Source organism: Helobdella robusta (genome assembly GCF_000326865.2).
Source record: "Helobdella robusta unplaced genomic scaffold HELROscaffold_20, whole genome shotgun sequence".
NCBI classification, from domain to species: Eukaryota; Metazoa; Annelida; class Clitellata; order Rhynchobdellida; family Glossiphoniidae; genus Helobdella; species Helobdella robusta.
In genome coordinates this window covers 1,696,517-1,724,353 of record NW_008704084.1, presented here as the reverse complement: position 1 = coordinate 1,724,353, position 27,837 = coordinate 1,696,517, and the positions used below count along the sequence as shown (strand labels likewise).

At 31.8% G+C, this 27,837-nt stretch overlaps 7 protein-coding genes across 7 annotated transcripts; all 7 read left to right on the top strand.

Moving 5' to 3' along the window:
- Window positions 1-435: 435 nt before the first annotated feature.
- Window positions 436-2,217, top strand: HELRODRAFT_171300 (hypothetical protein; the record flags this gene model as incomplete). The annotated part of the gene is made up of 3 exons (XM_009018027.1): window positions 436-930; window positions 1,026-1,280; window positions 1,390-2,217. 3 exons carry the CDS (start codon window positions 436-438, stop codon window positions 2,215-2,217), a joined length of 1,578 nt encoding a protein of 525 aa, XP_009016275.1.
- Window positions 2,218-7,506: 5,289 nt separating this feature from the next.
- HELRODRAFT_171299 (hypothetical protein) lies at window positions 7,507-8,001 on the top strand (the record flags this gene model as incomplete). Its single annotated transcript, XM_009018026.1, has 2 exons — window positions 7,507-7,531; window positions 7,646-8,001. The coding sequence occupies 2 exons, from the start codon at window positions 7,507-7,509 to the stop codon at window positions 7,999-8,001; spliced, it is 381 nt and encodes a 126-aa protein (XP_009016274.1).
- Window positions 8,002-9,251: 1,250 nt separating this feature from the next.
- On the top strand, window positions 9,252-9,479 carry HELRODRAFT_153295 (hypothetical protein; the record flags this gene model as incomplete). The annotated part of the gene is made up of 1 exon (XM_009018025.1): window positions 9,252-9,479. A coding segment is annotated over one exon (228 nt), but the record flags the coding sequence as incomplete, so codon positions are not given.
- Window positions 9,480-16,768: 7,289 nt separating this feature from the next.
- HELRODRAFT_171298 (hypothetical protein) lies at window positions 16,769-17,550 on the top strand (the record flags this gene model as incomplete). Its single annotated transcript, XM_009018024.1, has 2 exons — window positions 16,769-16,778; window positions 16,859-17,550. The coding sequence occupies 2 exons, from the start codon at window positions 16,769-16,771 to the stop codon at window positions 17,548-17,550; spliced, it is 702 nt and encodes a 233-aa protein (XP_009016272.1).
- A 623-nt stretch (window positions 17,551-18,173) lies between these two features.
- On the top strand, window positions 18,174-19,010 carry HELRODRAFT_171297 (hypothetical protein; the record flags this gene model as incomplete). The annotated part of the gene is made up of 3 exons (XM_009018023.1): window positions 18,174-18,186; window positions 18,354-18,716; window positions 18,868-19,010. 3 exons carry the CDS (start codon window positions 18,174-18,176, stop codon window positions 19,008-19,010), a joined length of 519 nt encoding a protein of 172 aa, XP_009016271.1.
- A 1,204-nt stretch (window positions 19,011-20,214) lies between these two features.
- Window positions 20,215-21,532, top strand: HELRODRAFT_171296 (hypothetical protein; the record flags this gene model as incomplete). The annotated part of the gene is made up of 2 exons (XM_009018022.1): window positions 20,215-20,224; window positions 20,820-21,532. The coding sequence occupies 2 exons, from the start codon at window positions 20,215-20,217 to the stop codon at window positions 21,530-21,532; spliced, it is 723 nt and encodes a 240-aa protein (XP_009016270.1).
- Window positions 21,533-22,801: 1,269 nt separating this feature from the next.
- HELRODRAFT_171295 (hypothetical protein) lies at window positions 22,802-26,163 on the top strand (the record flags this gene model as incomplete). Its single annotated transcript, XM_009018021.1, has 6 exons — window positions 22,802-22,828; window positions 22,920-22,924; window positions 23,188-23,351; window positions 23,428-23,521; window positions 25,662-25,767; window positions 26,143-26,163. 6 exons carry the CDS (start codon window positions 22,802-22,804, stop codon window positions 26,161-26,163), a joined length of 417 nt encoding a protein of 138 aa, XP_009016269.1.
- Window positions 26,164-27,837: the final 1,674 nt, after the last annotated feature.

The following is a 27,837-nucleotide window of genomic DNA, read 5'->3' as shown; positions in this document are numbered from 1 at the left end:
TTACGAAATAATATTTTAGTAAAATCTATGTAATAAATTTTTTTTATTTAGTTAGAATTTGCCTTTAGAATAAACAATTATTTGCTGAAACCAAACGAAAGTTTTTTTTTTGATGTTGAGTACCATCAAATTAACTTTGAATTATATTCTAATTTTTACAATTTCGATAAAGATCGAAACGATAAAATGGTTTATGTTTTTTATAAAGTGAATTATCTATGTGTTTAAAAAATTAACTTTGCTAATTTTTACACAAGAGAAGAATTTTTACATCAAGTGGGGTAACTTATTTCAAAGCAAACTGTTGTAAAATTTTTGTATATATAGCGATGGCGATGAGGCTAAACCATCACAATTATTAGCAGATTCTTTCTCGCCAGCTGATATAGACATTTGTGTTATATCTTTTCAACGTTAGGGTAGAAGATATTAAAAATGACAGATTTTTCATCAAATTATACAAAACCATTAGGAATGTGGAGCAATCCCTGGACTGCCAAAGATGGTAGCCCCGAAGATGATAAGTTGAATTCTAGAAACATTAATAATGGCTTGCAAGTAACTACTGTGCCACAATTTAAGTTTAAGAAAATTAATTCGGTGCAGAACAATGACCTAGATAGCCTTGCTTTGAGACAAAGTTATACAAATTCAGAGTTTTATAACAATATGGGCTTGAAACGTGAATATCTTACTCTCACACAATCTGTTGGTGGATTGCTTCGCGGTTTAAACAATTTATGTAAAAACGCTGAGGATCAAATTATATTAGCAGAAAATACAAAACATAAGTTGACCATTTTTGATTTTTGTGGTGAGCGGATAAGTTCCGGCTATCTCCTGGACAATGGATTGCGTTGTCCTGGTCATATGTACCACTGCCAGCAGACGGGAAGGCTGATTATGGTCGAAAGACTTCCAAGCCGAAAAGTAAGTTAAAGTGATTTTAAAAGTTTTCAAACAATTTCAATGTTAATACAAAAGTGATTTATCAAAATTCTAATGATACATAACAATTTTTTTAGATCAAGATAATAGCGGCGGATTTCAGCAAAGTTACATCGTTCTCGTACCATTCAAATTATCCGCATGATGTCTGCGTGGACCGAAACCTCAACATATTACTTCTGGATACCATGTTAAGAACAATCTACATATACAACGAGATCGGAGTACTTTTGAAAACTGTCTACTGTCGGGACGTTCTTCTTCCTTTCAATATTGATGTCAATCAACACGAAGAGATCTTCATCTGCGACAATAAAAAACATTGCATAGAGGTGAACTTTAATTTTTAATAAACTTTGCTCTTACTAGTCCACTAATAATTTATTAAGTAAATAAAATAGAAACATTTCCATATTTTCATAATCCATTTTTACCTTTCAGGTGTACAATTATGAAGGAAGAAATTTGCGAACGATTGGAAAAAGATTCATCATAAATTATCCGGTTTATGTAAGAATTGGAAGAAATGACGAAGTTATTGTAGCCGACAATCACTTTGGCTTCAATTTAACAATTTTCAACAGAGAGGGTGACACGATATTGGCAGCACTGAAATCAACAGAACGCATTAAAAAATGTTACAGTGTGGCGGTGACTTCCAAAGGAATGATCGTTCTAACGGCCGATGATTGCAATTTACGTATTTTGAAATTTCCTTCGACATTATTAAAGAGACTTAACTGGGATTTCGATCCAGACATGAAAATTATTTGTAAAATTGATGGTAACTCAAATGTAACTCAAATTGAAAACATGAGGGTTTCAACTCAGTTCTATAACCTGGAAGATGGTGGTGCAAATGCTCCAAAGCGGCCTAGAAATCTAAAGGATGTTGTTAAAAGTGTTAACAATTGTAGCAGCAAGAACAGTAAAAACATGGATGATAATGTTTGCAATGATTGGTCTAGCGGAGTTTCATCGGAAAGTGAAAAACAGCTGGAAATCAATATAAAAAATTTTAGCGGAAGTCTGGCGAAGTTAATTGAAAGCAATTCATATGAGAATTCAGGAGAGAAAAGCGGCATTTTATTTAAATGTAAAATTCCATTAAATCATTTCACAACGGAAAATGAAAAAAATGGAAATGAGTTCATAGCTAACAATGAAATTAATGCAAGACCAATTCGAGATATTTGGTGTCACGAGAATCCGGAGCAAAATGATCATCTTGAGAGAGGATACAAAACCTGGACCTGGGCTTTATTTTGATGCAGTTGCCTTACATAATCTATTTTCATTTTTTTAATGTTGCATCTTTACATTTCAAAATAACTTTTCTGGTTTTTGAATGATTCGCTTGTTCTCATTCCAATAAAACTTTAAAAGACAATTTCCAAGTAATATTAGATTGAAATCGCATTAAACATTTCGCTTCGGTCATCAGTAATGACTTGGCATGTGGTGTGTAGGTTAGTAAGTGGATTTGTGTGATATGTAACGTAAAGTCTTCTTGTGTGCCAGGACTCTGAACTGATTAGTTTAGCTGAAAAACTACTGGGTTTTGTTTGATGTTTACAACTCAACGGGTCATATTTAAAATTCAAAAACGAATGCAGGAAAAATTCAGTGAAATTGTAATATAAATGTAAAATAAAATTTTTATATTTTTTTAGTCTAACATAAAATGCTTGAAGCATTTGACTGTAAATTTTTTTATTCAGATTTATAAATTAATTATTCGATCTGAAAAATAATATAATAAACACATTTGTTTTAATTGAAAATTATTAAAATAAAATTGCTTGTCTTCTATTCATTTAGAGATGCTTTAACATATATTTTAGGATTCCAACATTTTTTTGAACCATTGAATTTTACAAATATTTTGCCTAAGAAGTTCAACAATTGTTTAAAATTTTGTCTTGCTATATATTGAAAAACTCATTTAAAATATTTTGAAGAAAATATAAAAAAAAACCTTCAAAAAGTCACTAACGTTCTAAAAGTTGTTGCTGATTGATCGTTTCCCATTTTATTTTCCTGATTTCTCAAAATGATATTGAAAATGGACAATAGAGTAACGCTTTAAGAGATCATTTAGGAAATGCGAGTTCATAAAATGATTATTTCACAAACATTGGACAATTACGTTGTTCTCCGTTCGTTTGAAGGTCTGGAGAGAACTTGTCTGTTTCCTGTCCTAACATGTTTTACAATTTTCATAAACAAATGATTAAAAATGTTGGAAGGTTGGATACTATGGATAAAAATTTGCAGTGTCTTTGTTGAAATAATTGAAGATGGTGCAGACTAACTAACAAGTGATAGTAGTAGAAACATATTTCATTTAATCTCGAACATCTCAGTGCACCAGTTTATACAGTACCCACTCACTCCATGCTCACCTGACCACATTACATGCGTCCTATTGTTATGATGTTGTCATTGTTGACGTAATTTAATCATTGATGTGATAATTAATGTCATTTTATAATCTATGGTAGAGATGTGTCATCATTGTTATTATTCTTAAAGTATTGTTGTTTAAATTTTGTTTAAAAACAGTTGACAAAAACATCCTCCAGTATTAAATGAACATTTCAAACCTGTTGAATATTTCAAACTTGTTGAAAAAAAAGTCTGAACCAAAAATCTCATACCATCACAGTCTGCAACGACATTCTGAAAAAAGGCTTTCGATATGATTTGATGAACAAAATGATTTTCAAAACGATCGTAAAAAAATTGTGAAACAAACTTAATTTATGAACTGAAAAATCGTTCATAACTCTAAAATGACATTTATATTGTGTTCCTTTTATTGTTTAAATGGCTTTGGGAGATGAGTTGATTGTCGACCGCACACAGCCATCCTGTACTTCATTTTATGAAACTTGTTAGGTTGAATAAAATACTTCTTGCTATTTTTCTTATTCTAATTAATCATCAGACATTCTTTGTTGCTATGATCGGTACTGTGCTGATCATCTAGCATCTTTTATTGCAGTATGAAAAGTTTTTAGTTTGAAAAAAATCTCTTTTAAAAAAAGTTATCTCAGGCAGCAATGAATAATTTAGCTGGAGTTACGCAACGACATAAAATTGAATCAAATTAGTCGTAAATTTCAATCATAAATTCAAAAATACCAATGAGAAAATGTTTGAAAGATTAAAAATTATGAAAATGTTTGCGAAAATAATTTCATATATTTTTCTCAATAAATCAACAATACAAAAAGTTTTCCGATAAATAAAATAAAAGTGTTGAATTTAATTTGCCGGGCTGGTGGGCAAACAGAATATGTAAATCTGAAATTCGTTTTCAAATTTTAAAGTTTTAACAAAAATTATTATTTTTGAATTAAAAAATACATCTATATAAGATGATATATTGAATAAACTTGTACAAATAAAATGAAAGGAATTAAAAATAATTTCTATACATTAACTTTGTGGATGAGCTTTCAACCATTTCTTCGCACTCTACGTATGAGTAGACCAATTTATATTTTAAAAATTTTGAAAATTATTTGTTGAGTTCAACATTTCTATCATCATCAATGCACTCTGTATCACTCCTGTCAATAATTTCGTTATCACATCTTCACCATCATTATCATCTTCATTACCGTCATCTTCTTCTTCATCACCATCTTCATCAAAGTCTTCGTCATTGTCATCAACGTCATCATCCAGTCGGTTGTTTTAATTATTATCATCATTTCAAATATTGTTATTACTATTAACATTACAGGCTTTCAAAATTCTTTAAATTTGGACCGAATATTTTCGCCAAAGTTTAATTAGCAGAGTGATATCATCATCATATGCCATATATTGTGATCGGAACAACGCGTAAATCAATTTTCATAACTATCTTATCATCGCTGCATTTTTTTTATTTTAAATAAAGAGCAATGATGACTAACTATGATGATTATAGTTTTATTTTAATTTTATTTTAATTATGACTTTTTCTCTATTAATTAATTTATTCTTGATTTTACGCATTCGATGAAAAATAAAAGATCTGTTCCCATTATTATTATTATTCTTTTATTGTTGTATTTCTTAGCAATATTTCGAATTTCGTATCTGTCAATCGACAATATATTCGCCAGGGTGATTTTTAGAAATGTTCGCTAGTGTCTTACAAGCATGTTTCAAGTTATCACCTCAAAAAACAAAATATTATGTATGTGTGTGGTGTGGAGAAGTAAAAAGAATGCATGAGGAAGCACCAGTGGTCGATCCAGGGGAGTGCGGGGATGCATTCTCTCACCAGACCATGAAAGAAGAAAATTTTGTTAAGTTTGTGTATAATTGTAATAAAACAAATCGAAATTAGTTCAAAAAATTTCAACAGAGAATTTAAAAAGTTATTTCCTCACCAATACAGGAAGTACAACAAATAACAAAACGACCGCTCATCAACTTTACAATTTTGAAATCGTAAATTCTGGCTCCGCCCCTTCAGAGCCCTGCGATGGGAATCTACCCGACAAAATATTAATACTCCAATCTATTCAGTAAATTACTTAAACGACATAATCTTTTGCGCCAGTCATTCGAGACCAGTATAAATTGTAAGCTTTCAATTTTGTTAATAGGAGCTCATGTTATTTAAAGTTGGTATTGTCCTATTGTGCTCAGGATCAGATTTGGAGCAGTGGGGACCCTGGAAAACAGAGGAGCGGAGTTTCATTGTATTTTTTTAAATCGATTAACTGCAAATTAAATAAATAAAACATAATAATGAATAATTTGTTAAAGTCAAATATGCTTTAATTCAAATTGAAATGCAACTTTAACGAACTGAACAAAATTATCATGTTTGAGCAAAATTTGTTGGTAAATTTGTGAGAAAAAAAGTTTGGAGAATGAATGTTAGTTGCTACCCAGTTCTAATTTGAGTGTTTTTTTTATCGTGGAGGTACTTTTTATGGAGTATTCCCAGCAGGAGCCCTGTTGTCTCTTTCCAAATCTGGCCCTCGTTGTGCTCCGGCCATTCTAAACCTTAGTGGACACAAGAACAGCAATGACGTCACACGTCCATTATAATTTGCGCATAAAACCAATTATAACGGATATATAATAACGCAAACGCTCGCAGGTTTATTTCAAGTAGTATATTTCAATTCCCGAAGCTAACTACGTGGGAACTTAAGGATGCCCATTCTAAATAAGGATGATTATGCGTTCGTGGGAAATAAATTTTTTTTTTAATTTAAATAAATAAAATGGAAAATTTATTTTACAAATGAAAGAAACATGAATGTTAAATCTACAATTAACCACTGACTGACGCAGCGTAGAAGAGTTGTGGAAAATTATGAAACCTGCAACAACCACGAACCCATAGTCCAATTTGAAAGTGGGCGAATAAATGTAAAAAAAAAACATTTAAAACTGTTACTTGGATGAGCATCATTTGGTTTGTAGATAAAGGTCTTTCCCACTCTTTTATAGTTCGGAGGAATGAACGAAACACAAACAGCGTTTATGAAGACACATCACGACACATCACACACGATGAATGGGATAGGAGGCCTTAATCGCTGGGCCATCACGCCTGATGAAAATAGGCATGCTGTTGCTGCTGCCAGTGGCGAATTTAGGCATAGGCGTACTAGGCGCGCGCTTAGGGCCCCCAGATTTTAGAGGCCCCCAAAACTTGAAAAATGAGTTTTTTGGAAGCTTTTTTTTTTTTTTTTTTTTTTTAAACTGATTTTATTTACCAAAGTAAAAAGGTTAACCCTAGCAATATAATACTAATTTATGGGTGGCCTCATAATGGAAAAACAAAAAAATAATAGATATATACACACCACAGATATTCTACAAACAACCTTGTTGCATATATTATATCTGTGATAAAACATATAATGAATAATTCAATCTAAATTATTATAAAAAAATTAATAAGAAATAAAGGATGAATGAATCAAGAATGAAATTTAATATACTATATATATATATATATATATATATCTATATTATATTATGAGCAGCATAAAAAATATGTTTTTAATTGTTTTTTGAAAGAGTTATAATTTAGATTAGATTTAATAAAGAATGGCAGTTTATTCCAATGATGAGGACCATAAAAACAAAAATTTCTACCTAATAACTTATTCTTAATTAAAAGCGTATTTATTAAAAGTTTATTAAAAATATTTCGCACAAAAAAATTTAATAAGTTTGAGAAAAATTAATTTTACATTTTCAGATAATATATTTCATAATTATTTCTAAATTTTTTTGAACAACGTATGAAAAAAAAATATACAAACAATTGCCAAAAATGCGCGCGCGAATTTTCGCTCAACCCTAAATTAAAAATGTAAAAAAACTTTTGAATTGTGGTAAAATTCGAACACTATTGGCGCATCTTACGTCACAGATTTCAATTAAAAATTTCAATTCAAATTTTAATTTTTTGCAATAACTAATTGTTAATTGCCAGTTTATTACACTATTTTAATAATTTCACTGTGTGGATGAATGATCATTTTTCCTTTCTGCTGCTGATTGCAACACAATCGTTTCATTAAAACAATGTCTATGAGACAATATCCCTCAGGTGCAAAAAACGTGATATTCAAAAGAAAAGCAGAAGATGCGAAAAACAAAGGCGCCTTGTTGACATTTTTAGCGAAACGACCGGTAACCCCATCATCAGAAACTACCTAAACAGAAATAACAGCTGGTAATCAAAATGCAGTCGTCTCGGCAACAGCCAGTATGGAGTCTGAGTCCTATCCAACAGAATTGCCAGAATCTGAACCGCCGGCTGAAGGTTCTATAGAGGTCGCGAGTATTGAAACTGTTGATAACAACTGTAGTGAAATTTTGACAGATATTGCTATGTGGCCAGCGAATTTGACAGAAACCATGCGTAATCATGTTTTGGATTTCAAACCAAAAAATGTTGGCGACTTTTCACGCGCTAACATGTTGATGACAGATCGTGGCAGACAATATTTTTGTCATTTATCTGAACATAACTTTTACTTGACCAAGGCGAATGGCCAAAAAGAAAGATGTGAATAGTTAGTGTTCAGTGAAACTAGTGGAAGTGTTTATTTTTATGTATGCAAACTGTTTCCAAATAAAGCTAGTAAATTTTCAACAAATGGGTGTTCAGATTGGAAAAATATTACCGCGAAAATTTATGAACATGAAAATTTGTATGGCCATGTTCAAGCAATGTGCACTTTGGCTAAACGCTTAAACGCAAACGGGCATATTGACAAACAAATGGCGAAACAGTCAGATGATGAAAGGCAATACTGGAGAAAAGTTCTACGAAGGATTGTAGCAACTGTACAGTTTCTTTCCGAATCAAGGCACACAGTCCCAATGCAGTTTACATTCCCTGCTCTAGCCATAGCTTAAATCTAGTTGGTAATTCGGCTGCAGAATCGTCGCTTTCAGCAGTATCATACTTTAACTTTATTCAAAACGTTTATGTGTGGTTCTCATCATCCACACACAGGTGGAACATACTTAAAAGTCATCTAGTCAAAAGTGGATGTACCATATAGAAAGTATCGGACACAAGGTGGTCAGCTAGAGCGGATGCAGTGTTTGCATTGCATCAGAACCACATTGGTATTCAGGAAGCTCTTCTTCAAGCAGCCGAAGATCGTGATCAGAAGGCGTCTGTAAAAAATGAGGCTAATGCTCTTGCTAATAAAATGGATCTTTTTGAGACTGCATTGATGACTGTTCTTTGGGATACAATTTTACAGCGGATGAATGCAACCAGCAAATCCCTGCAAAATTCAAATTTATATCTTGATTCTGGTTTAAATCTTCTAGAATCACTGAAGCCTTTTATTAACAATGAAGTCCGAAACGATTTCACTCGTATTGAAAAACGAGCAGCATTGCTTATTAACGAGGATCTGAAAGACTGTAAATATCAAGATGAAGTGAGCCGCAAGAAAAAGCGAAAACCGTTTTCTGATGAAAGCAATGAAGCGGAAGTTATTTTAACTGGTCGTGATAATTTTATTGTTAACACAGTAAACGCCGTTTCTGATAAATTGATCACGGAACTTGATCACAGAATCGAAGCATACAAAGGTATACATGATTTGTTCAGTCTATTTTTCAAGGACAAGGTAGATGACATAAACACAAAGATCTCGACCTCGATCGAAGAATACAAAGACGATGTTAATTCTGATACAGCTGGCGATAAAATCAAACAGTTTTTGCATTTCGCTAAGGAAGAAGGCGCAAAATCTGCGGTAGAGATGTACCGGCTTATAGTGGTGGGTGGACTACAATGTACATTTCCCAATGTGGAAACCCTTCTAAGAATCTTTCTCACCATTCCTATATTAAACGCAACTGGAGAACGGTCATTTTCTGTGTTGAAAAGGATCAAGAATTACTTGCGGAATTCCATTAGCCAATGTAAGCTGGGAGATTTGTCTATTTTATGCATTGAATCAAAGGAGACATTAGAATACGATTTCAATGCGCACATTGACTCCTTCGCGAAATTGAAGAGCAGGAAAAAGTTATATAACTGTAATAAACTGACAATTGTAATTTCTATTTAGTATCTATAGCTGTAGTATCTATGCATGTTAAATAATACATGGGTATGAGTGTTCTAACTATTGTTGTATTATGATCATTGATCGCCTTATAGGCGAGAGGGCCCCAAATTGGTCGTGCGCCTAGGGCCACAGTTTTTGTAAATACGCGTCTGGCTGCTGCTGCTGCTTCTCAACTCAAGGCAGAACTTCCGGCTGGAAACGAGGAGGTAAAATTTTATCTTTTAATTAAACAGTTGCAGCAAATATTTTAATTTGTGAAATTGAATAAATGGAGAAATTATTAAACCTGAGCTGTAACTAAGTATAAGAATGAAAATAAAACCTGATTATATATGATTGTTCGATATAATTTCTTAAAGACATTTCCTTAAGGAACGAACGTACGAGAAAACAAAATAAAATTAAAATGACAGTTGACTGATGACAGTTCCTTCGTTCTGCCCAAATGCAAGTTAAGTTATTTCCAGCCACTTTTTTGGTTTGATTTTATATGGAGTTACTTTATGCATTGAACGATGGGGTAAGGTCCGGAATTGTCGGTAACGATGATGACAAAGATGTTGATATTGATTATGATGTTGTTATTGTTGTTGTTGTCTATGTTGTTGATGATGATAATGTTATTGTTGTTGTTGATGTTGTTGATAATGATGTTATTGTTGTTGAGGTTGTTGATGATGATGTTAAAATGAATAAAATTATGTTGTTGATAATGACGACGCTGATGATGATGATGATGACGATGACGATGATGACGACGATGATGGTTCTGACTAGTTGACAATAAAAATAACTGAAATAAAAACTTCTATTTAAAAAAGTAAATTCATTAAAACAGCATCGTAGGTAAAAAAGCAGTAGGTAGGTAGGTACGTGGCGACCGTCATTCTATTAATAATTATCGCCCTATCTCTGTTCTTTCTAGTTTGTCAAAATTAATTGAAAAAATTATTTTAAATCGTCTTAATAAATTTTTAAATTATCATAATATTATTTGTTTAAATCAATATGGTTTTCGTGAAAAGTTGTCTACTGAGTTTGCTGTTTCAGACGTTATTAATTTTGTTTCTCATGCACTTGAATCTAAAAAATACTCTATTGGTGTTTATATAGATCTTTGCAAGGCTTTTGACTCTTTAGATCACAGTATTTTATTGTACAAGTTATATTCATTTGGTATTCGTGGTTTAGCTTATAATTGGTTCTCTTCATATTTAAATGATCGCTCTCAATTTGTTTCTATTGGTAGTTCCATGTCTTCGTTGTCTCCTATTAAATCGGGTGTTCCTCAAGGTTCTATTTTGGGCCCTTTACTTTTTAATATTTATATTAATGATTTTGTTTACTCTTCCAACATTTTAAAATTTGTTTTATTTGCTGATGACACTACTCTTCTCTATTCTCACTCGGATTTTAATGTACTTGTTTCGGTAATTAACTACGAACTAAATTTTGTTTACGATTGGGTTGTTTCAAATAATCTACGTATCAATTAAGTAAAACATATTTTATATTATTTGGTCCTAAAATTAGAACAGATATTGTTTATCCAGTTATATATTTAAATAATATTACTATTGAAAGGGTTGAGTCATTTAAATTTTTGGGAGTTATTTTGTCTTCTAACTTATCTTGGTTGAATCATATCAAACATATCTCCTGTAAACTGTCTAAAAACTTATCAATTGAGGTTTAAATTTCCTAGATTTATTTTAACAACTTTATATAACTCTCTTATTCTTCCTTATTTGACTTATTGTGTTTCTGTTTGGGATGGTACATCTAAATCAAACTTTCATATTTTAACTCCAGCTCAAAATTTTTTTCTTCACATTCCGTTTAAATTAAAGAGATCTGACCATGTAAGTTCATACTATAAAACAGCAAATATCCTTACCATAAACCAACTACATATTATTTATCTATTACTATCTTTTTTTAAAATGTATAAATTAAATTATTGTCAATCTCTTAAAGATCAGATTAATTTATTTAAAAATACTAGGCAAAATTGTTTACGTTCTAATTCTGAATTTTACTTTTTGAAACCTAGAACAAATTTTTTCCTCAACTCCGTCTTATATATCTCTATGCGTCTTTGGAATTCATTACCGATGACTACTAAAAATTCTTCTTCCCTTGCTCTATTTAGAAAATCTATCTATTTTTTTTTTTCAATTCAATTCAATTCAATTCGTTTATTTTCTCAAAAGAGGGGTAAACTAAAAAAGCAACTAAATGCTTGTAAGAAAGTCACCCTATCCAAATAAAATCAACATTTATCAGCAAAAATCAAAAATTAAAATAGTTCGACAAAAATCAAAGATTAAACTAGATCGAAATAAATCAAAAGTTATTGAACTGCAGATTCTATTCTATTAATCTTATGAAACAGAGATATAGTTCAAAATGAGTACATAAAATTAAAGTTTTGAATTTAGGATTCTATAGCATTTCAATAAATTAAATGATATGAAACCAAATATAGTTCAAAAGTAAGAGTACATACATATATACATACCTACATACGCACGTACATACATACATACATGCATACATGCATACATTCATACATACATACATACATACATACATACATACATACATACATACATACATACATACATACATACATACATACATACATACATACATACATACATACATACAAAAACAGTTTTATTCATATCATTGATATTATTCATATACAAAAATTATTCAAATAAGATTTAAATAAGGTTAAAACAACTATAGTTGCAAAAATCGCCGTTTATCAGACAATAAATAAATTTTACAATGTTGTTTAAAAAGACGAGGTTTTGAAATAATTGTAACAGATAGAGGCAAAATTGTAAACCAAATTTTGGGTGCAAGAATAAATATGCTATCATTTAAAATTTTTAGTCTACTGAATGGTATTATATATGGAATGAAGTGACGAGTAGATTTAAAAATATGTGAAGGTTTGAGTGAAAAAATATTATAGAAATTAGATGGTAGCAGATTATTGACAAATTTGAACATGAAAAAGGCAACAATAAAAATATGTAATTTGTATATTGTAAGAAGACCTAAAGAAGAAAAATATTCATCAACATGAGTGGTAATTTTTAAATATAATAATAGTTTTATAAATTTTTTTTGAATTCTATATAGTTTTGAGACATGAACAGCAGGGCTATTGCCCCAGATAAGATTACAATATGATAGATGAGGAAAAACATATGCATTGTACAACAATATTAAAGTAGTTTTATTAAGTTTGTATCTTATTTTATAAAGAAGACCTAAAATTTTGCTTAATTTAGAAGAAATAGTATTAATATGTTCAGCCCAAGATAAATTATCTGAGATAATTAGACCCAAAAATTTTGTACTGTAAGACCTCTCCATAAAATGGTTATTCAAATGAAGATTTAAGGGACCAAAAGTATTGGTAAGGATCTTCGGACCAATAATCATATAATTACATTTTTGATAATTAATTTTTAGTTTATTGGTATAAAACCAGTTAGTAATAAGTTTTAAGTTATAATTAAGTAAGTCCGAATCCTTCAGAGGTGATTTAGTTGAATAGAAAAAGCTAGCATCATCAGCATAAAGAAGAATTTTGAATATGGTTTTAATAGAGAACAAATCATTAATAAACAATATAAAAAGCAAGGGTCCAAGAATAGACCCTTGTGGGACACCTTTAGGTACCAAGATTTTATGGGAATTGACATCATTAACTCTTACATACTGGTATCTATTGAGTAAATAAGACATAAACCAAGAGTGAGATTTACCACGAAAGCCAAGCGCTTCAAGTTTACGTAATAGAAGAGTGTGATCAATGAGATCAAAAACTTTACTGAGATCAATAAACACGCCAATTGTAAGAAGTCCATCATTCATATTAGAAAGGGTGTTATGTGCAAACTGGCTAATTGATTGGCTAATTGATTGGCAAGATTGGCTAATTCAGTTGATCTGCCAGATCGGAAGCCAAATTGGTTTTCCGATAGGAGATGAAAAGTTGTTATAAATTTGTGCATTCGAATATACATGAGTTTTTCTAATATCTTGGACAATGGAGATAATAAAGATATGGGCCGGTAGTTGTTTACACAACGTTTGTCACCTTTTTTATATATAGGAATAACACGAGCAGTTTTAAATACAGTGGGGAAGACACCTTGTTTAAATGATAAGTTAAATATATAGGCAAGAGGTTTAGTAATATTGTAAATGCAGTTTTTAATTATATAGTTGCTGAGTTCATCATCAGATAAGGATTTTGTATTTTTCATATTACCAACCACATCTAAAATTTCAGATTCGTTAACACTATAACTCATTCAGTCTAATTATTTCAACCATGTCCTCTGTTAATGCGATTGTTTTCCGTTATGTACTTTATATTTATTCAATTTTAAGAAGGTTTATTAATACTTAAATAATTTAATTAATCTTATTTTTTCTTATTTATAGAACTATCATTATTTCATTGTGAAATATGAACATTTCTTTTCAATATATAATTTTTGGTGTAAATTTTATGGTGGCCCAACAAGTCATATCTTCGGGTCGCCTAGCTTTTTGCTGAATAAACTTATTATTGAATTGAATTGAATTGAGGTAACTACACTAAAAGTGAAATTAGGAAATTAATAATACCCATGATATGAAATTGCTCTCAACGAAGAATGACCATAAAAGTAGATGATGATGAAAACAATAACAAAAATAAAAATAATAATAATACCAGAGGAAAATAATAAGAGACGTTGAAGATATGTTATGACGAAATGCAGCAGTAGTTGGACGGCGTTGTGGGATGTTTGGAGATTAACTGACAAATCTGCATAAAGAATGAAATTAATGAGGATTGCACTCTTCGTGTGTGTACACTCTGGTGTATGTGTATGTATCGGTACGTGCGTGTATGTGTGTTAGTACGTGCGTGCATGTGTGTTAGTACGTGCGTGTATGTGTGTTAGTTGGAAATTAGTTAGTGTTGAAATGTGAGTGTGTATGTATGTGAGTGTGTTTGTTTGTACAAATGTTTGCGCGCGCGCGCGCGTGTGTGTGTGTGTGTGGGTTTTGTTGATTTGCATTTATATGTTCAAGTTTTATATATTTTTATGATAATATTTAAATTATTTATATATTGTTATATATATTATTATTATTATATTGAAAATGATTATATTGTATATGTATGGTTGTCATATCAGAGTATGGTTGTACTGTGCACGTGTGTTTGTATGGAGAAATATCAATATGCAATTACTTTGACTTCTTCAGACATATGTTTCTACACGAGCTATTTTTCAATTTTGTCTACAAAACAAAAATTTTGTTAAAATATTTGAACGCGAATGTTTGTTGGTTTGTTTGTTAGTTTGTATAAACATTTATACTGGACTTTTAAGCCTGGATCAATAGATGTAGATTGGTGTGTCGGTCATTTTGTGATTGTATGTTGTATTATAGTCAAGATTTTCATGTTTGTTCAAGTTTTCTGTTTTTCTTATGCAGAATTCGTTCTATTTTAAAAATATAATTTTTGAAATTTGTGTGTGCGTGTGTGTGTGTGTGTACTGTACGTGTATGCGTGTGTTTGTGAGTGAAGACATATGTGGAGTGTGTGCGAATGTTTGCATGTGTGGAGTGTGAAGATCCGACAAACAAATGAGTCTTTACTTCATTAGTGCTTGGTACTTGCATCAAATCTCCTCGCCGAGACGTGACTATATTTGTGCAGATTGCTTCGCTGGTGTGTTGCTGTGTGTTGCGATGTTGTGTGTCGTGTTGATTTTTGTTGTTGTTATTGTTGCTTGCCCTGTGTGATGTACTGTTTTCATTTTTTGTCACTTGTGTTAGCGCAAACATAATTAAAAATAATTAAATCATTTCTTAGAAGTTTAATAAAAACATACTTGTCAGTGTCATGCATTGTCTCACCTGCATCTGCAGTAATTAACTGGAGCGACGATCTATTAGCCACAGGAATATGTTAGCGTCCATTCGGATTTCCAATTATGAGACTTATTTGGTTCGTCAAGTGAAAACATTTAACAAGATTTCCACCCGCCCGCCCTCGCCCGCCCGAATTTCTCTGCGCAGTCTGGCGTGACTCCCTCTGGCCGGCCGTGGCGAGGAATAATGTTTCAACATGGGTGCCCAATCTGATGGTTTTGTCTTGCTTCTGCTGCTGCTACTGATGATGATGATGAAAATGATGATGGTGAAGATGAAGATGATGATGAGAAGGAGGAGAAAGATGATGGTAATGGTTATGATAACGATGGTTATGAGGATGAAAAGGATGATGATGATGATGTCGATTATGAATATAATGTTAATGTTGATGGCTAGGTTGATGTTTAAAATTGATTAATTTGGATGCTGTTGAAGACGAGATTTGGACGTTGAAAACAAAAATTTTAATGTTTTCGGACTTGATGAGAGTGTGTAAGCAATTTTTATTTGTCATCTCAAAACCAACTGGTTTAGTTGAGTGAAATTTTTCATTTGGCAAAACACTAAAAAAGAAATTGTCTCAAAATTGAAATCGTAGAATGTTCTGAACGAGTCAGAAAGATCAATTAGTCGTTAGTGTGCTTGAAAAAATACTTTCAGTTGATAAAAATTGGTCTTACTTCAAAATTTTGAAATGATATCTATCAATTAAAATAAAAGTATCAGTGAGTTTAAAATTGAAATTGTTTTTTTAAATAGAATAAATGTTAAAACAAAATACTTAAAACTATACAATAATTAATTATTGAAATTATTTTCTATTTTAGTAAAGAATAGTTTCGTTGAGTACAATGTATCGTGGCTCCGTAGTTCTCTTTGGAAACCGAAAGTGAGAAAATGGTATTTACCGCATGAGACACCCGCCAGCAGTTTTGCTTTCATATTCGATCGCTCCTCACACAAATAAAATTCTCAATATACAATATCGTAATTTATACAAACATTTATTTTTAATTCCGATTGAAGCAAATTTGTGAAATGGCCGGTCCAAGCACGTATATTTTTTTTTATTATTATTTAGCATTACAGCATTGTTGCATTGCTTTCTTCAAGATATTTAATTCAAATAATTTAAATTAAAAAAATGACTTTGTTGTTATAAGCTACATGAACCGTACTGTAGGTTGATGTTAAATAAAATAAAAATATTATTATATAATAATAATATAATAAATATTAATCCCGTACGTGATTTTGTTTTTATTAACCGTGATAACATGGGGGAAGGTGATTGTGTTGCTTCTTATGACATGATGACAAATAGGTACTGTACATGTCTATAAAAATTGCATGAACATTTTTTTCAGGATTCAGCAAAGACGAGTTATTGCAGCTCCTTGACAAAGCCAAATGTCGCTTCCCCATAGAAAAAAATGTTCTGTGCAAGTATTTCTACAGGAACAAATCTGCTGAATACTTCGAGAGCATTCACCAGCTGTCCCCATCGATCATGCGAACGTATGTGAAAGACAACAGTGGAGATCCCAGGTGTCCCATCAATGGTTTGATATGTGGATTGTTCTTTATGGCCAGCGTCGAAGAAGGTCACCAAGATGGAACTCCTAAAATAAAATCTCAGTTTGGAAGAAGGAGATTAATCATTCCTATCAAGTGCTTATTCAATGTCGAACTATGTAATCTTTATTTTTCGGATTTCTATTGCATGAAAGGGATTAACCACTATGTTACGGTTGTCTTAACAAAGAAAAATTCCGTGGTTGACAATTTTTGTCAAAACCATTTGATACTTCTTGACACCTTCAACAATCCTTTTCTTTTTTATGACCAACTTTCTCAAACATTTAGAGTGAATAGCAATATGTATTATGTAGTGGAAGTATTTTATACTGAAGATGTTAATATCGATCTATTGATAGGCCATTGGTATGAAACTGTGGAAACAATTGGGCAAGGAAGTTCGACACCTGGAGGCTTACCGAAGCGACCCAATTGTCCTATTTGTAATTTGAGAACAGATAACTTTGGATACGGGTATTAGGCTAGAGGATTAATCAAGTGATTTGAAGTTTTTGAGTTGATCACCACACGAAGCTAACTGTTATATGCTGTAATTATGTTTGTAACGCGACAGTTTTTAATTTTTATACATTTTCATATTTATGACTTAATTATTAATTGAACCTTCATTAATTTAACTTTCTAAATGAACTTAATTTGATATATTTTCAAAAATCTTACACTTTGATCATATTTGTACTATTTTTAGCAATATTTCAGCAATTAAGAAGTTAGAAAAACCCAGGTAATTGCAAATGATTACAGCCTATTACATCTGATATGTACATCTCTATCAAATAATATTTGAATTATGTCCTTATATTTTGTAACGGCCCGAAAAATTTTTTCACCACGGTTTTTATTGTTTATTTTTTCACATTTTTTTATTTATAATTTTAATATCTATGTTACAAAACCTAAAATTCAACGGATTTAAATTCTATGGTGACTAATCATAATTTTTAACGAAACCGAAAGGCAAAGTTTCGCATTTCATATCTCAAATTAGTGGATTTTTAAATTTTTTAATACTTCAGTTTTTTCACAAAAAACGAACGGATAGATAAAAATTTTGAAACAAAAATTTCAAAACACCAAATTAAAATGGCAAACATCAGTTAGAGATTTTTTTAAATTTACATTCATTGTGTAATTACAAAGCACTATTTTTTGTGACTTGTCAACACGTTCATATTGAACAGATTTATATCGTTATTACTTCAAACTATTCAATGATTCGATTGCGATTCAAAAAGTTATTTATAAATTTTTTTGTCAACTAAGGATACAACCGAGAAGAATTAAACCAACTTTTGGAGAAGGCCAAAATTCATTACCCGGTCGATAAGAGTGTTTTGTGTAAGTATTTATACAGAAACAAACCTGAATGTTACTTTGATTTAATAACATCTGAGAAGCCATCGATAATGAGAACATACGTGAAAGACAACAGTGGCGACCCCAGATGCCCTATCAATGGAGAAATTAACGGACTGTTTTTTACGGCAAGTGTAAACTACGGCAGCCAGGATGGAGCTCCTATTCCTAAATCTCCATTTGGGAAGAAAAGACTGATTGTACCCATCGAACGCCTCTTCAACGTCCACGCTTGCAACATCTATTTTTCTGATTTTTATTGCATGACAAGTTATTATCACTATGTTACAATTGTTTTAACAAAAAAGCTTTCTGATACAGATGAATTTTGTAAAAAGCATTTAGTGCCATTGGACGCCGAAAACAACCCTTTTCTCTTCTATCAGTCAAATATTCAAACCTTCTAACGAATATTTTTTAGTAGAAGTATTTTACACAGAAGATATTAACATTGACGAATTTGAAGAGCATTGGTTTGAGGATGTGGGAACAATTGGGCAAGGAAGTTCGACACCTGGAGGCTTACAGAAGCGACCCAATTGTTCTATTTGTAATTTGAGATAACTTTGGAATGTCATTGGTTTGAGGATGTAGAAGTAAGGGGTCAGGAGTTTTCTGCAGATGGAGGGATACAAAAATCTTCGAGTTGTTCGACTTGCAATTTGTTTTATAGTAGTTCAAGAAACATTTATAAACAATTATTCTTTAATGGTTTCATAGTGTTTTAATTTTATCATTACTTTATTAAATTTTGGCAAATTTTTAAGGTTTTAATCTGTACTTAAATAAGTTATCGAATGTCTGTTTTGATTGTTTAGTCCACTGCTCGGTTTTCCAATACTTGGATGCTTCTACTTCTCCTCATTCGTTACCAATATCAAATTAATGCCAGTTTTCACTTTCTATTCAGTTTATTTTTAATTGACATGTTGGCATTAAATGTTGAGCAGATAAGCAAAGTTTTAATAATTTAAAAATGCGGAATGCACTCTTTTCTTTTTTACACTTTTATGAATATTATTTTAGCTGCAAAATTGAACGACGTCTCAAAACTAAAAATTCAATTCTTAACATAAATAACACCGCGCAAATTTAAAAAGTGTCATATTGCACAAAGTTGAAGATCGTAAAAACTAGTTTTACTATATATATATATATATATATATATATATATATATATGCGTGTATATATATATATATATATATATTTACAATATTCTATAAATTCTACCGAATGTTTGGTGTTAATATGTTTGTAGTTCGTTTTTTCAATTTTATATATATTATTTTTTAATTTATTGTAAAAAGAAATATAAAAAAGTTGAACAATGTTGAAAGTAGTGTTGAATTTTTGAAATGTTAAGTTAACAACAGTCTGTACCAATATATATATACATATATATATATATATGTATATATGTATATATGTGTATATAAATATATACATATGTATATATATATATATATATATATATCCGTTGATATAACCTCAATTAAAAGAAACACGCCTCTAAAAATAGCACAATCAACGACTCTAAAATAACAGTGCTCGCACAGCTGTTGAACAGGTAGGCCCGTTGCTGCTTGGCTCTGCTGTGCTGTAACAAGAATACACTTGGAATTTCCAACTTTCGCATCTGTTATGGCGATCTATTTTATATAACAGTTCAGTTTCAGAACGGAAATTAGTGGATTATAAAAAAAGGAACGTTGCAATGGATTAAATGTCAATCAAATTGTAAAGTAAAAATAGTAACAATTCGTCAGCATGGATGACAGTGAGCCTTTGTTTTACAATGTTAACGTTTTTCTTTTTCTGGATTCTATGTAAATTGTAAAAATTGTTTATCAAATTGTACACATCATATGTTGATTAATATGATTACAATATTGTTCAAGTTAAGGGTGTTAATTACGGGTGTTGTTTGTGTTATATTTCAACGAAGTGTCGGAGTCGGATATTCTACTCCAAATATATATTTTCGACTCCAAGTTCCTATCCCAAAGAAAATTTTTCTACTGTTGCATTATAATTTTACCTTATCATCACAACTAAATAAAAAATATTCAAAAAAGCACTTTAAATCAGTCGACGTAATTAATTTTCATAGTAAAATTACTTTATATTTATGTTTTAAAACATACTAGAAAATTAAGTTATTTTATTAGCATCATTTTTTTCACTATTAAAGATGATTGGCTATTGCTACACAAAAACACGATTTAAAAAATACAGAATAGAAATTAAATTATTATTTTAAATTCACAACATCTTCCGGAGTCGAACAAAAAATATCCGACACCGACCCCTCAAAAAAGCTGACTAACACTGTATTTCAAGCAGACAATTGAATCATTGAAACCTTTCAAAAGGGTTCACAAAAGAAGACTTGAAGCAGCTGATGAACAGGGCTACGCCACACTATCAGACGGGCAGATTGGTCCTCTGCAAATATCTTTACAGGAACAAACCGCTGAAATATTTCGAGGACATTGTAAACAAGAGATCATCTATCATGAAAACGTACGTTAAAGACAACAGTGGAGACCCTAGGAACCCCATTAACGGAAAGCTAAATGGCTTGTTTTTTTTGGCCAGCGTTAACAAGGGTTCTTTAACTGGAGAACCTAAAAAAACTTCACAGTTTGGCAACACAAGACTAACCGTTCCTGTTAATATTTTGTTTGACGTTCATAACTGCAAACTTTATTTTACAGATTTTTTCTGCATGCGAGGTAAGGAGCATTTTGTAACTTTGGTATTAACACTTGAAAACTCAGAAGCTGACAGATTTTGCCAGGAAAAATTGATCCCATTGAACGTATTCAACAATCCCTTTTTGATGTACGACCTCCATTCAGCGTCCTTCCGAGTACCTGACTGCAAAATATTCACAGTTGAGGTCTTCTACACAGAAAACGTCAACTTGCATTCAGGAAAAATCACTAAAGTCAAAACAATAGGAAACAGAAGATTTTCCAGGAAAGGCGTTCCAAAAAATCCAGAATGTTCTTTGTGCAATTTGCCATATGATTCGCTTAGAGCGAATAGTATGCTGGATGCATTTATTCATTTGCAAATGTGACAAAATATAACCATAAAATATTTTATTTTTTTTATTTATTTGGGCTTTTAATCAAATTTAATACTATTATGTTTGGGATGATAGCATTTTTTAAAATATTTTTCTTGATTATTTGCCGCTTGTATTTTTATTTGTTAAAATCATTTTCATTTCTGTAACTATTTCCCATCATTTTTCAACAAATCAAATTTTTCGCGTCTGTTTGATATAAAAACTTTCAGGTTCAATTTGAGCTATAAACATTTCAAATAAATGTTTGCTGAAAATTAGTTATAATTTCAAGTTCTTTGAGGCCAGGGCAACTATCAAACAATTATCACCAACAGGTTATTTAAATGATCATTGAATTATCTATAATTTTTTTTTAATTTTCAAACTGTTGGACTTTCTCAAATTTTTTATTTAATATTTGTACAATAATTTTCACTGCTTTGAAGTTTCATGCAACGATTCAAATTTTATGAAGAATTGTTACTCCTGTTAACGCCGTTTTTTTAAATTTTTAGTTTTCGAAATGTAACTGTTACCATAGATATGGAACAAAAATCTATAATATATCTATGATTGTTACGTAAATTATATTTTAAATTGTTACTTAGCTTAACAGGAATGTGAAGATAAAATTAATTGAAAACTGCGCAGCTCAATTGTACTCGCTACACACGTCAAACTTGCTTAGTTCAGTTAAAATTTCAGGATGAATCTGAATTTACGTGAACCGGTTTCTAGGACTGCACAGTTCGACAAAATGGCCGGTATGGTTTGCACAGCTAAAACTGAGCCAAAAGCTGACGCGTGTAGGGGGCTTAACTCCTCAAACCTTTTCATTTAACTCAATATCGTTCTTATTATACATTAGAAAATGTTTTATAGTTATTACTGCCGTTGCAAGTTTGAGAATTCCGAAAAATTCTATAAGATTCCAAAGCTTACGCCTGAGCCTTTGCTCTTTAGCAAGCTTGAAGTTTTTTTTCGGTTTGTGTTCGCTGTAATTTTCTGAAAATTTTAAATAATTTTTATTAGCTGATAGTGTGCTTCTTTTCTTTTTTTTGTAATTTAAACTTAGAAATAGTAAATAATAATAAATAATTTATTATCACTCAATGGGTTTTTGCTTTGTTGCGTTTAGAAATAATTCTGCTAGCCATGATTTGCAAAGAAGGCCTTAACATTTTGATCGAAATTATTATAATAAGATACATAAAACTGCAATTGAATTTGGAGCTGCAGCCCCACTGGAGGTAAGTTACATATATTTACATTTCCAACATGGCATGTGTGCATATGACAGACCAGGTTGGCTACTGTTTAATAAATATCGTGAGTTCTAATTTTTATTAAATTAATACAATAAATTAATGAACTATTTTGTTTTATTGTATCACAGGAAATGTTAATTTTAAATTTAACCCTTACCCTTCATTTGAAATTCGATAAGGCAAATACTAAAGAAAAATTGACTTTGCGGAGTGTCGGATGAAAAATATCCGGTTCCGATTTAGACCCGACTTTGACTCTGGATAAAAATGTCCAAATCCGGAAAACAAAGTAAAAACAAAATTGCAAAAAACACAACGTAAAACTTTTCACCAACATCGTAGCAGCAGCGCAACTCACAACACCAACCACACAATTCTTACCAACAACAACAACAGCACAGCAACAGAACAACTCATAACAACAACACAACTCGCGACAACAACAAAAACGACACAATTCAACAACGACACAACTCACAACAACACAGCTCACAACAATAACAACAACACAACTCACAACAAAAAGAACAACACAACTCACAACAACAACACAACACACAGTAATAACAACACAACTCACAACAACAACACAACTCACAACAACAACAACATACACCACAACAATTCACAACAAAGGGCATCAAGACATTGGCTGTCACGGTGGCGTGAGATGTGGAGTAATCATATTTGATGAGGAGGAGGAGGAGGAAGATGAGGAGGAATTGAAGAGGTGATGATTTAATTTTCAACCATTGATAACCAGATGCAACCAACACTTACGTGGTGTCAACGCTCACACTTGCACAACAGACGTATACTTTATAAATATATATATATATATATATATATATATATATATATATATAGATGTATGTATGTTTATATATATATATACATATTATTCATGATAATCCCAGCATGTTCCTTTTAATTAGCTTCCTGTTTAATTTTTCAATCTTTCTTACGGTTGATCATCGTAAATTATTCTCAAGTTTCTTGAGTCCAAAACCAAAATTTTTGTTTATTTTAAGCATGATAGAACATTCAAGCATGGAACGAAAAAGCTTTTTTCGAGTTGATACGTTGTGTGTGGCCGAATACCCAATTATATCCTTTGCCTCTACAATGTTAATTCTTTGTTTGTTTAATGTGAACACTTAACGGTTGTTTAATTAGTTTTACGATCTTCAACTTCGTCCAATATGACACTTTTAGGTTCATCATTATCGATGATTCCTCTGTTTCTAAATGTATTAGTGGGAAGGATTCCAATTGCCCGTTGTTGGATATTTATTATTGGATGTCTTTATTCTATAAAGTATTGATTCGGCTTGTCGTAAATTATAATGGTTGTTGTTTTAATGAAGGATTTTAACGTTGTTGACTAATTTAATTGTTTACCAAAACTCAAATTACTGGTACACACAAACACACGTACAACATATTATATGTGTGTTTTGGCATGCATTTATTTGTCTGCCTGAATGTGCGTGTAGTTTCGTGACTGCGTGGATGTGTGTGCTTATGTGAGTTATGTGTTTGTTTGATTAATACTTGTTCGTGCTAATAGCACGCACTTGTTAGTTTGGAGTTTGTTTAATAAGCTGTATGCAGTTATATTCACGTTGTTCTTTAAATGTTTTGTGTTTTCTAAATTCGGGAATGATGTCTTCAAGTTATCTGCAGGTTGAAAGTGTGGAACAGCCGAGTTCGTTTGATCATCCGAAGTGGCAGTGTTTGAACATTTCTAGATGCGTTGCATACGTTGCATACTTCTGATTGTTAATGTGAATACTTAACGACCCTTGATGAGTATGCACATGCACACATACAACATTTAATATTTCAAACAAAATACATGCTACGATGTGAATGAACGTAGCTGCATATACCTTGTAAACAATCTGAAAACAAACTTACACTTTACATTAACACGCACGCACACACACGCACACATTATTTCTTTATGGATAAGTATTTATACATGCGGCTGATTTATATATAGCTGATTTTATACAGCTAGCAATAAATAGAAACTACAGAAAGAAAATATTTACACATGCGTATGTACTTTTGGTTTTTCCTTTATTTTGTGCACATATGCGGCTACGCTTACATAATAATTCCTACTTTTTTCATGTATGTGCGTGTGTGAAAGTTCTAGCTTGTACATGCAAGTAGGATGTGTTCTATGGTTTGTTGTTGAGTAGTGGTGCGTGTGTACACTGCGCGTTGTACGCAAGCGTACGTGTGTTGTACGTATACGTTCGTGTTGGATAGAGACGAACGTGTGGAAGTTGCGTTTGATGAATGGAATGAATGAATGAATGAATGCAGCGGCGCACTCGTAATTGAATAAGGGTGGCATCTTCTGATGTGTTGAGAGCATGGATATCAAATAATTAAATCAAAACATATTTAATAACGTTGAAATCCATGATTACATACTATGACGTTGTGATGATGATGATGGTGTTGGTGGTTGGGATGGGGTGGTTATGATAATGATGATGTTGATGATGGTGGTTATGATGATGATTGTTGTGATGATGATTGTTGTGATGGCGAGGATGGTGGTGATGATGATGGTGATGATAATGACGATGATGTGATGATGATGGTAATAATAATGATGATGTTGAAGTTTGCAATCTTAAGAAAATTACAAAGCAACAGAACCATCACAAACAACATCATCGCCATCAACAACAACAACAGCTGTACAACCACCAACAACAACAGCATACAACGATAACAACAACAACTACATCTACATCCCATTAACAACAATAACAACTACTACACCACCGTCACAACACCAACACCATCACCCAACAACAATAACATCAACAACAACACAACAACAACAGCCCCACCATCAACAACTACGTTGAACATAAACAAGCGAGTTTTCCACTGAATTCTCGCTGGCACACTCAAATCTCGCAGCAAATCTCGTTACGAAAGCGACCTGTGGTCATTATCGTCATCGTCCAATCATTACAGACCAAATGCATTCATACGTCTTCTATATAGCTTTCTCTTACTCTCTCTCTTTCTCTCTCTCTCTTCTCTCTCTCTCTCCCTCTCTCTTTCTCTCTCTCTTTCTCTGCCTTTCTTCTTTATCTTTTTTATTTTCTGTCTTTCACCGTTCCACACATTCCATGTCTATTTTTGCACTTTCTACCCAACTGTCCGTTCTTCTGTTTACCCATTTGTTCACCCATTTAATTATCCAATCCATCAGCATGAAACCCCATCAACATCATCATATCATTAACGTCATCACATCATCGTGTCATCAACATCATCACATCATCAACATCATCACATCATCAACATCATCAACAGTTGTCATCCATCAAGAGATGATGAAGAATTTTGTGTTTGCAATTTCATTTGGATTGTTTCTACTTCATCTCAGCGTTTATTTATGAACGATTCAGAAACGAACAGTTTATTTCTCTGGGTCAAATGAAATGTTATTTTGCACTGCTGTGTCCAGACTGGGTTGAAATATGAAGCCAAATGTTTGTGATAAAAAAAAATTATCACTTTTAAAAAAGTTCGCCCTTTTTTCAATAAAAATTTATTTAGTTGTAATTGAAATGGATTGTTTTTATTTATATTTTACTTTTATTTGTGATTCAAGTTAGTTGATTAATTCGAAAATGATAGACTCGTTGAATGGCTTATTCCTGGTTACACACCATGGAAGTTTCAACTGATGCATTTGAAGTTGGTGAAAATTTAAATATAGAACATGACATGATGACTGAAACTATATAAAAGCAATAAGAATAAACAAAAAAATGTACATACATTTTGTTCATTCCAATTGCGTTAATGATGTATTTGTGTGTGAAACATAACTAATGATGGTGGCGACTACGACGATGATGAAGATGTTGATGAAGAGGAAAAAGAAGAGGAAGAAGAAGAGGAAAAGGATGTTGGTTACGAAAATATCTTGAGAACCAATTCATCACCTGTGTTAATTGCTACATTAAATTTGAGCAGATCCTACTAAATTGTAAAATATTCCTTACGTGTTTTTTCAGATTTTTATTAATTTTTCTACTCTTATCGTCATCATTATTGTTTCCGTGTTAATTAGTAACAGAATTTTTTGTTGGTGAGGTTAAAGATAGATATCATCATCATCGCCACCACCAGTTTTTCATCATCATCATCATAATCTCCAGTTATTCATCATCATCATCTACATCATCTTCCTCATCATCATCATCATAATTATAATAAATGTCATTGTATTTCTAATTACTGCAACAAACATGAAAATATGGCATTTTTATTATTCTAACCACACTGCAGATATTATCATATCATCGTCATCATCATCACCATATCATCATCGTCGTCATCAGATTTCATCATCATCATGCCTCTTATGGTAGAGTTTAAAGAAGGACCCATCTTGATTTTGACTTTGTTATCATTGTGAATGTCATCATCGTCGTCGTCATCACCGTGGTTACTTATTCCGAACGTCGTCGTCATCTTAATTTTCCATTATCACATTATCAACTCCCCCATTATCATTTTCGAGACGTTAATCATTACCACTATTATCGTCATGAACATCATTATTAACGTCATCATAAAAACACATCAACAACAATAGCAACAGCACAACAACAACAATACAACAACAGAGCAACAACAATACAGCAACAACAGCAACAAACCAACAAGAGCAACAACAACAACACAGCAACAACCAACGACAATTGCAACACAGCAACAACAACAACAACTGCAAAACCAACAACAACGACTGCAACAGCATAAAAATTCAAAAACATCATTGTCATCACCGTCATCAACATCATCATAATCAACAACAATAACGTCATCATCATAAGCATCTTCATCTTCATAGATATCACCATCATCACCAACAGCATCATCACCCTCTTAAACGTGCCACCTAGAAGATGAGCAGATGTCCCCAGCTCTCAACACAACCCCACTAATTCAAAATCATTTGTCCAACATCTCGTCATCATCAGCTTCATCTAACTC